The following is an 11,184-nucleotide window of genomic DNA, read 5'->3' as shown; positions in this document are numbered from 1 at the left end:
GAAAGCAAAATGTGTATGAAAGCAAAATGTGTATGAAAGCAAAATGTATGTAATGTTGAACCAAAGTTCAACCCAGCCGGAGACAGAAAAACAGCCTCAACTTCACACAAGGTTTTTTTCCCAGTTCTGGTACAAATTGCACACAGGTTTTGGCCTAACAGAATAGGGCTGTCAGACTTGCTTGACTCATTTTCATATTAATACCAATACTACTGATATTCTACCAGAATCTAAAAACCAGAGGCAGGAAACATCTCTGAAAGCATTTGAAACTGCCTGTCAACGTTACCAAGGAGCATCCTGCTCAGCCAAAGCACTGCTCTGCCACATGCTGCCACACAGCCCACTGACTTCTCCAGACTATGCAGTATAAAATGCCAGAAGAATAAATGAGGCTCATAACCCAGGGCAACAACAGATGAATGCATTTGTACAGTGAGCTCATGCAGCATATACCAAAATGCTGGCCTACACTTTTCAAGGCCAGTGTTTTAGAAAAATAGCTCACTAAGTATCTCAAAGGTCATGTTCTGCACTCTATACCTAAGCAAGCCTCGTGATGCTCAACAGGCTTGTGGATTTTTCCCCATTAAGTCTGACTAATCTGACCCTTAACCTAAAGAAGTAGTCAACACACCTTAGAGAAAGTACCCACTCCTAGCAGCAACCAGAAGCCTTTGAGACATTCCTCCAGCAAAAAAAAAAAAAAAAAAAAAAAAAAAAAAAAAAAAAAAAAAAAAAAAGGAAAAGCAAAATCTGCCTATGCACAGATACAGCAAAGGACAGCTGCTGCAGCATATCTAAACAAACAAGGAACAAAACAGGCTGGCTGAGCAACCCAAGGACCACCACCACGGATGCATGAAGTGCTGAACAATAAATCAGTTTTTGTTTTTTTTTTTTAAATATTCATTTCTGTTAGAAAGAAAACCTACCAAACAACATTTTAAGGTAAAGTCATTTAAAATCAGTGAATTCTCTCCTCAAGAGAAGTATTTTGTAATTCTGAGTGGAGTTAGAGTTTTATTTTTAAAAAACAACTATTTCCAAAATTCAGGTTGCACCTACAGGGCTCACTCAGAGCCTAGCATAACTGAAGAACTATATGATGAAGCAGCTCATGAAGCAACTGACAAGTCAGTTAATGAATTACAAGTAGAAGCCTACAAATAAGACTTGTTTTTGCATAAGACTTGAGCATTTTAGTTTCTTCTTCAAACACACCCACGTAAACTAAATGTCCTTAAAGAAACTGAAAAAGAAATCTGTTAAAAATGAACAAGGACCCATTTTTGAGTAGAATTTAAACAAGCTCTCAAATAGTATCACTTTCTCATAAAAGCATTCACATGACAAAAAAAAAGAGAAATTAACCCAGAGAACTATTCCTGATGATTTTAAAGATTAAGAAATGAAGTTAATATCCAATTTTTTCACTGTGATGTTACAGACCCAAAGAAAACCTTCTGATGGTCTGATCTCATCACTGTGCTTATTCTCACATCACTTGAAAGCCAAATCATTGCGATCTAAATAGGAAGACAACCTTAAAAATCATTCCAAGCACTCACAAGATCATTCAGGAAGCATTAAAGAGTACTTAAACTACACAAGTAAACTATCCTCAAAGAAAGGAGTCACTAAAACCACCTCCTGCTGGCTTCTGTTGAAGAGCTATTGACATCTCAACCAACACTGCCCTCAGCAAGAGGATCATGAGGAAGATCTAAAATTAAGTGCTTGAAAAGAGCAAGATCACATGGCACAAGTAAGAACCTCAGATCTCTCGTCAAATTTATTTTTCATGAAAGCATGCAACAGGAGAAAGCTACCAATAGCTTCATGATAGTTAAAATAACATATGAACAATTCAGTAGCTCTATTTGTTAATTTTGATGTTTACTGCATCAGTTTTTTGTTTCCCTAATTCTGTAAGTTCTGAAGCTTTTAGGAAAAAAAAAAAAAAAAAAACTGTAAAAAAACAATCCTTAGCCTGTGTCATACCAGCCTGTATCACCTGTCCCTCCTTCCTCAACCCTCTTCCTATTCAGCTTCCCCAGCTGAAATACTTACAGGTTTTAAATTTTACATTCCCTTTGGACTTGTTTCTCCAGCTACAGGAACAGATGTATGCCTGGAAAGCTCCTGAACTAGGTCATAATGCATACAGTTAAAACTAATTTTTCAGTCAATAACTTAAAAAGATTCTTCTAAAATACAAACAGCAGCAATCCAGAACAAGCTAGTTAATACTGTGAGCAATTCAGACCAGGAATCGTGAAACTAGAGAATTTAGAAACTGATGGAGAAGGTGACTGCGAGCTCTTAGCTTCCTCTGACATCAGCTGGGTAAGAAGGGCCTTTGAGTTGTAGTGAGTTTTTCTTTATTGCCCAATAGCCACTCATCATCAAGAAAAATATCCTTATGTATTCGGCCCAAGTAGCCAAGTTCTTCTGCCAGATTCCGCGAGATCCAGGGATCCCAGGAACTCAGCCTGTCAGCATGTTTTTTTCAAGTCTGCAAATATTGTCCTGTACAGACTGAGTTCCATTTGCATAGCAGCTTACAGAAGGAGATCTGAAGCTTCATCTTACTTGTTAGTTACAACAGTAGAAGCTGCTGTACCACCTGTTACCATCAGGACAACTGCTGATGCAACACAACCCACGGTAAGTATACAAACACATCCATAGCACAGCAAACACTGGACAACAGGTATTTTGAACTGGTTTCTGCGCAGTAGTGGTGTGGGCCTCCTTCAACATACTACCAGCTCCACCACTGACAAGAATTAGTAGTATGTCAGAATTACACTGAGAATCTCCAAACACGTTCCTTGTGGTATGGCTGGGCTCTGAAGTTGAGGATGCAGTAAAAGCTTTAGGCTCTCCATGGGACAGTACCATTCTTTTAAGCTTTTACAAGAGAAATATTGGATAACCTCAAGCTGAAGCTCAGTGCAATGTTTCCAGGATGATTCAGTTCTAAATCAATACTTTTTACTAAATGACAGCTAATAATATTCATAAATAATACATTTATAAATAATATTTATAAAATAATATTTCAGCACCAATTACACAGTATAATGCAGAAAGTCATTGAAGCCTAGATAGAAATGTAATAAAGCCTCAACTTTATTATTACAGCTCAACTCATACAAAGTTATTTGTGCTGACATGTTTTGCTATCTAGATCAATTTTACTATAAATACAGCATTTCAAGATTGCTCATATATTAAAAAAAAAAAAAAAATCAGATTGCCTCACACTGAGACATTCAAAACGTGCAGAGCATTGAACAGCTCTGAAAATGTCTCACCTGAGATTTTACGGTACAAGAGGCTCTGCTGTAAAGAAGTGTAAATTAGAAGGAAGGAATTCACCATAACATACTGGCATCTTTTGAACGATGCAGCTTTTGAATAAGGAATTGTGCTATAAAATAATAATGGAAATTGAGATTAGGACTGAATGGAATAAGAGTTAATAGGAGTAAGGAAAGATAAGAAGCAAGTTGAAGGAAATAAAGGTGGAGTAGGAAGAAGGAAAAAAGAAATAGAAAGTAGTAAAAGTAAAGAGAAAAGGGGAAAAAAGAAAACTCAAGTTGCAGACTGTTTAAACCTGAGAAGCCCAGTCACTGCCGTGTGGTGGCTCTGGTCCTTGCCATCTGGACCAAAGGTCTAAAAAAAACAAAAAACAAAAAACAACAACAACAACAAAAAAACACCCTTCACAGCAAGAGTAAGACAGTAAGTCTTGTTTATGCCCAAAACAGCTCAATAACTGTAGGCACGGATACCCCCAAAATTACTACTCATTTTACACAGCTGAAAACAGTGGCCACATGAGTGACTAGCTTTCTTCTCCTTTTCCTCCAAGCACAGCAAAAATATAATTGAGAACCATCACTCTTGGGAGTTGTGAACTACTAAATACACATTTCCTTCTTTGGAAGCGAAAGATCACTTCCACCCACTGTTTTTCGTTGGGAATTACCCCCCTGAACACTTGCTGGAAGCTTCTTGCATTTGTTAGCCTGATACTTGGAAGGGATACTGTGTAATTGAGGTCATCAGATAACACATGTACTGCGAAACAAGCACTGGGTATTTTTGCAAGTTTAATTATTGCTTATCACTGTCAGAGACCTGTACTTCTCCTAATGTAAGTGACTTCTGACACCACTCACTTTTTATCTGCACCATTTTTTAAAAAAATTAAGTCCTGTATCATGGCTTGAGAGGAGACCATAATAACTAATAACAGGTCTGACATAACCAGGCATATTGTATGCTCTACTTCTCCCACTCTTCAATTTGCAGCACTAGAAGAGAATATAAATTGAGCTTAATTGCAAAATTGCCTGTTCAGTCCTCGAATCAGAAAATTACACTTTTACAATTTCTCTTCATTCTCATTTCCCTTTTTCCCAGAGAATGTACAATTCCAGTATTACACTTCATCTTCCCCAAACACTTCTACAATCATGCTTCTCTACCCTGCCCCTACCCTCCCAAGCTCCTCCCTTCTCACTCCTACAGGACAACACTGCCTGTCTCCATACTTCACAGCCTTGCTCCACACAGCCTCTTGGCCACTCACTGGCTCCTCTGTTACAGGGCAACATTCTGGGGGGACCAGCAAAGGGGCAAAATGCAGAGAGCCCAGAACCAAACACCAGCTGTTCTGCTCCCAGCATCTTGGGCACAGTTCCATTTCTTGAGCACTTCTTACCTCTGAGCTGCCAGTACGAGAGCTGGGTCTCAGCCTTCCATCTCCTAACTGCTGACACAAAAGGCAACTACTCTTTTGTTTCTACATGCACTCAAAGACTGCTGCAATACTGCAATATTTAAAAGTCATCTGTGATTTCAAATTAATTCTGTCTGAAGCAACACACTTTAAAAAAAAAAAAGCACCCGAACACCTGGAGAGGCAGTTCCTGGCCTTTTTCCTACTCCTACTTTTTCCTATTCTAATAAAATGCCCCCACATTTATTTTCTGGACTAGAAATTAACATTCAATCCCTGACCAGAATTAGGAAAAAAATAAGCCTCATAAAATATAAGGAAACTATTCAATTTTCAACCATCTTTCTTCTTTCCTTCATGTCCCTTTCAAGACCTTCCTTAAAAAGAATTAAAAAAAAAGACCAACCAATCCACTAGGAATTTTAAATTTTAAAATTTTAAAACTTAAATTCTTATATTGAAATAGATATATAAAACACCACAAAAGACTGACATAATCTGCTTTTGAAATCTAAAATAGTGCTCAATGCTTAGAGTAAAATGAATGCACTGTTTCTATAAAGCTTACAGATACACACACTGACTGCAACTGGATGATTACAGAAACGTGGGAGGTCAACTGCTGATACAGGGGAGATGATCAACCTACAAGTTCTGAACCGTGCGGCAAAGCTTTTTCAGTTCAACAGCGTGCCCAGCTAAGGATGTAGCTGGGAACAACTTCATAGCCACTCCTCAAGATGAAATTGTAACCTTGGCAATTGAAACAGCTTTTTTGAAACTGTTTTTTCAATTTTTTTAATATCACACACACACACACACAGAAAAAATTGAAGTACAATTCAATTGTACTGACAATTGTTTTTAGTAGTCTGAAATCCATGTCCAAAACAGATTTCTGTTTTGACCCTTTAATAGTGCTCATCATAAAGAAATATCTTCCACTATATTCTGTCATGTTCTAAGTTAAAAAACATTCTTCACATCAGTATCAAAGAAGACTGGTCTAGTATGGGATCTAGGACAAGAGAAAATTATGGAAGTCACTAAACTCCATGTCAGGAAGGATATATTTGACTGTCAAAATATAGGACTCATATGGGATAGAGGTAAATAAATAATAATCCACTAGTAAACCAACATAAACAAGAAAAAGCAACTGGCACACTACATAAAAGAACTAATCCCTGTGCAAAGCACTGGGTGATTTTAGATCAGGAGAATATTCACTTACACATGGACATGGACGATTTCTCACATAAACATTTACACAGGAACGCATGGTTACAACCAAAGGTATCGGTCAAGGAAGGACTGAATGCAACCTCCAGACATGACTAAGGAGAACGGAACAAATGGTGCCTTCAGTTCTTTTGCTTTGACAGAAGGCAGCTTTCTCATCCATTTTGTTTACAAACACTGGTAAGTAGAGTATTCTTGAATTAGAAACAAAGCAAGCTTGGAAAGATACATTTAACAGAAGCATATAGGAACTATTCTGAAGAACAAACACATCTAAACAGAGACCGAACCAGGGAAAATTCTACCAAGAAAGCTCCTTGAAGCATAAGCACACATACCCATGCTAGAAGGCTTACAGCAGCTACTAGGACTCCAGTTCAGACCCTGTAGCTATCTGAACAGCTGTTGACTTCCTTTCTGTTGTGCAGATGAATACCTATAAAAGTGTCAGTACTACATTGTCCAGTCAGCCACAAGAACTGCTGGTGTAAACAACAGCCTGCATTTCCAGCACAGTTTACATATTATCACTGAAATTCAAAAGGTTATATTTAAAAGGAGACAGAAGAAAATACAAAGTTACTCTGCAGTTGAAAAATATAGGGAAAACACAAGTGAGGTTGCATACACTGAAATGGACGGAGAACCACTCTCTCAGCACGATTGTGAGCAGTCAGTCTGTGAACCCTGCAATCTCAAACAAAAGGACCCTGCTGACTGCCTTCCCACTTCCTTCACAACATCAGACAGGAAGAAGAAATCACCAATTAATTGTGAAACAAGTTATTGATCACTTCTAATTTTCACCTACAATAAGCATCCAGGAGATATCATTCATACAAGAGCATGAGCCTGCCTTGGTGTGCCCCTGTAACTTGGCATTTTTCAGATACTAACAGTAATTTTAGAAGTTGGATAGGTTAAATTAAAGGAGATACTTGGGGGGCTTCTTTGGTGGTTTCTTTTTTTTCTTCCTTGTAGGTAATACACAATGCTGAAGATCATTTCTCTCAAGTATTTTAGATACAGAATCCCTGCTTCCTTGCATACAGCTTGGTGCAACACCCAAAGAGCAAAAAGCAGCTGGGCTCATCTGCCTTCAGCACCCACAGGGACAGGGAGTGAAAACCCCACACAGTCAGCAAAAGGCAGCCAGGCAGTCAGACTTCCTATGGAAGAACAGAGGACAGACCTATCCATAGACTTTACCATAGACCTTTATGAGGAGGATAGACCTCCTCTGCATGTTACACCTGCACACAAGTTCCACCACAGCTACCCTCACACATTAACCTTTTGCATAACACACTCAGAACAAAGTCAGCAAAGGCAGAGTTTTTTGGAGGCATTCAGAAGGCACAAGTAGTTCCGTGACTTGTTACAATTAGACACGCTCAGAGCAATCCAGCTGGAGCATACAGAATAGCCTCAGAGGGCTCATGTCCCCCACCTCCACACGTGAGGGCAGCTCACTACTAGCAGCCTCCCACACACTCATTTGTAGACACGTCCATCACAAGGCAAACAAAAACTTAACGCTTCAAGTTGGCTCTTTTTGCTTTCATTTACCAGTAGCAATGAAAACCACTGTGTCAGGGGAACATCCTTCCCCACACTGATGTTAATGGAACACAGATGATCCTCAGGATTGGGTTCAGACAAGGAGGATACAGTTCACTTTGCCAAACAGGCTACACTTTTCTTGTGCACTCACTGTTGTGAGATATTCCATAATTCTTTCTTTTTAGAACTAAGCATTATTACACACAACATGCATTGTATTTTTTATGCCATTCATGTTTTAGGACTTTGCTTTTTAGGCTGAGGAATACTGGTAGCCCAGTGCCATTAATATATGTTCCCAATAAGATAGGGCCAAGCATTAATCTAATCATACAGAAACGTCACAAGATCCCATTTCCAAAAGCCAGCACCCATGCCCACCACTCACTGATGTCAGACCACATACGCTGGAAGTGCTGAGATCTATTGTTCCATCCATTTTCCCCTGTTCTGTGAGGTCCTGGCATATATCATTAGAAACAGCTGTACACCGTAACACAGGGATATGCAACAAAATGTAAGAACCTCACACACATATTTTGGTGTTTCACAAAGTATTAGCATCAGCAGTACCACTCCAGAAAAGCCAAAGCAAACAGTACACATGCAAGCACTGCTTTCCAGGCAGAAGAGCTCTGCAGAGCTTAATTCTATGAAAATCTTTTATTCCATAAAAATTGTGGCAGTCAGAAATCATCCCCAGAGACTGGAAAAAGGAAAATATTTCCATAATCAAGAAAGGGAGAAAGGATAATCCAGGGATCTGCAGGCTGATGAGCCTCAGGTCTGTACTTGGGAAGATCATAGAGCAGATCCTCCTCAAAGCTATGTTAAGGCACACGTGAGACAAAGCGGTGATCAGAGACAGACTGCATGCCCTCAGCAAGGGCACATCATGTCAGAACAATCCAGTGGCCTTCTATGGTGTACTGATGGCATCAATGGACAAAGGAAGGGCAACGGGCAACTGATATAATCTACCTGGACTTCTGCAAGGCCTTTGACTTGATCCCACATCATATCCTTATCTCCAAATAAGAGAGAAAGATTTGAACTATTAAGTGGATAAAGAATTGGTTGGATGGTCCTAGCCAGAAGATTGCTGTCTATGGCTCTATGTCCAGGCGAAGGCAGGTCACACGCAATCTCCCTTCTGGGGTCCATCTTGAGACTGTTGCTTTTCAACACCATTATCAATAACACAGACAGTGGGATAGAGTGTACCCTCAGCAAGTTTGCTGATGATGCTAAGCTGAGTGTAGTTCATGCAAAAGGAAGGAAAGAATGTCATCCAGAGGGACCTGGACATGCTCAAAAAATGGGCACATGAGAAGCTCTTGAGATTTAACAAGGCTAACTATAGCTATATTGCACTTGGTTTGCATATTGCATTATAGCTATACAGCTATATTGCATTATAGCTATATAGCTATATTGCACTTGGATTGAGACAATCCCAGATACAAGTAAAGACTGGGAGAAGAACTCATGAAGAGTAGCCCTGCAGAGAAAGATGTGGGGTCCTGATGTATGAAAAGCTGGACATAAGCCAACAGCGTGCTCTTGCAGCACAGGCGGCCAACAGTATTCTTGGGCTATAACAAAAGCTGGGTGCTAGCAGAGAGAGAAAGGGAATTGTCTCCCTCTATTCTGCCCTTGTAAGGCTCCATCCAGAGTACTACGTCCAATCCTGGGGCCCCCAGCACAAGGATGCAGAGGTGTTGAAGTAGGTCCAGAGTAGGGCCACAAGGATGATCAAAGGACCCAAAGGACCTCTCCTATGAAGGAAGTTTGAGGGAGTTTGGTTTGTTTAGCCTGGAGAAGAGAATGCTCTGGGGAGACTCCACTGGGGCCTTTCAGTATGGAAGGCTCTTGTAGTGATAGTACAAAGGGTTTAAACTAAGAGCATTAGGTTAGATGTTAGGAAGAAATTTTTTACTCAGAGTGGTGAGACACTGTAACAAGTTGCCCAGAGAGTCCTGAGCACTCTACATCTGGAAGCATTCAAGGCCAGGTTGGATAGGATCCTGGGCAGCCTGATCTAGTGGTTGGCAGCCTTGCCCACAACAAGAGAGTTGGAGCTAGATGATCTTTAAGGTCCCTTCTAAACTAAGCTGCTCTGTGATTCTCCTGAAGAATAGGTATAGTCTGTCCCAAACCACACAACAAGAAAAACAAAAACACATTCTTCATCAGCTTGATGTAGGCAAGAAGAGAACACCAATCGCACAACCGCATGTTCTTCACTTACATTTATTCCAACCGAAGTATTTCTTATCTAAAACACCACCCCACCCACCAAGGCATCGGGGTTAACCCCAAAATCCTTTTTTTTTTTTTTTTTTTTTCCTTTTTGAAGTAGATTCTGACTTGGACAGGAGGGAGAAAGGAACATCTCTGGGTCAAAGACAAACTTCAGAAGGTCTGCACTGCAAATTCTCACCGTGATTTGCAGCTCTATCAATTGCTTTTCTGTTCTAATCGCAGCCGAGTGCTACAGCAGCACGGCCCCAAACAAGCCCACATTCATGGGAAGAAAAGGAGTTACAACACTTATCTGAGGGCTGAGCACGCGCCTCCCCGAGCTCTCCCCCAGGAGCGCGGTAGCGGGGCCGGCAAAGCGGGCTGCCCGGGCGGGTACCGGGGCTCGGCTCCAGCCCGTCCCAGCGGCGGAGCCTACCGGGGTCCGACGGGGACCGAGACGCTGCTCGGATAAAGTGCCTGGAAGTATAGCATCCGCCGTACTTCGGGGAACAAGCGGCAGCGCGCTGCCCACAAGAGAAAGGAGGAAGGGAGCAAAAAACAAACACCGAGAGTCCGAACGCAAGCGCGGCAGCTCCGTTTCCCCCGGAAAAGCCGGCGGGCTGCGGCGGAGCCAGGACCCCCGCGCTCGTCCCGCTCCGCCCCGCTCCGAGGAAGGCGGCCCGGGGGGCCCGCGCCGCGCGGCCGCTCCCTGCCCGGCGGGGTTGGGCGGGTGCAGCCGCTCCCCTCCGCCCTCCCCCCGCCCCCGCCGCCCGGTGCCCCCCTCCCCGCTCACCGGCCGTCTCCTCCGCCGCCGCCGGCGCCCCCGCCACGCCGTTCAGGTAGAGGATGGAGAGCAGGTGGGGCTGCGTCTTCTCCAGGGCCACCCGTAGGTCCTGGAAGTGGTCCCGCTCCTTGGCCAGCAGCAGGGCGATCAGCAATTCGGCCTTGCCGCCGCCCGCCGCCTCCAGGTCGCGCAGGTCGCGGGGACCGAGAGCGCCGGCGGCCTCCAGCAGCTCCACCACCTTGTCCACCTCAGTCATGGCCTGCGCCAGGCTCTGCCGGCACTGCGCGAGCAGCTCCTTGTGCTTCGGCTCCATGGTCGCCGACGGCCAAACTTCGGCCCCCTGCCCCACCGGTCGGCCGCCGCCCCCGGGGACGCGCGGGTCGAGGGGGAGGCGCCGCCGCCGGCCGCCGCACGACTCCGAGCCGGGGCCGGACCGCCACTCTCCCCTCGGGCGCTCGGGGGGGGGGGGAAAGCCGGCTGCGGGGCTGCTCCTCGTCCTCCTCGGCCGGCGCCGCGCTCTCCTTTCCGCCTTCCCGGCGGCCAAACAACTTCTCCTCCCCCTCCTCCTCCTCCTCCTCTCTACCGCCGCCTCCTC

The 11,184-nt window shown here is 43.3% G+C and overlaps 1 protein-coding gene across 3 annotated transcripts in view; it reads right to left on the bottom strand.

The window, feature by feature from the left end:
* The window catches only part of DLG5 (discs large MAGUK scaffold protein 5), a 99,507-nt gene extending 88,583 nt beyond the window's left edge, over window positions 1-10,924 (bottom strand). For all 3 annotated transcript variants that reach the window (XM_042863185.1, XM_042863187.1, XM_042863186.1), the window contains exon 1: window positions 10,599-10,924. In XM_042863185.1, coding sequence (XP_042719119.1) covers window positions 10,599-10,902 — 304 coding nt within the window. In that variant the 5' untranslated portion in view covers window positions 10,903-10,924. The remainder of the gene's footprint in view (window positions 1-10,598) is intronic.
* Window positions 10,925-11,184: the final 260 nt, after the last annotated feature.

This window comes from Lagopus leucura, unplaced genomic scaffold (assembly GCF_019238085.1).
Source record: "Lagopus leucura isolate 7727_CA_CO unplaced genomic scaffold, USGS_WTPT01 Super-Scaffold_739, whole genome shotgun sequence".
NCBI classification, from domain to species: Eukaryota; Metazoa; Chordata; class Aves; order Galliformes; family Phasianidae; genus Lagopus; species Lagopus leucura.
The sequence above is the reverse complement of the archived record's forward strand: the minus strand, read 5'-3'. Positions and strand labels throughout refer to the sequence as shown.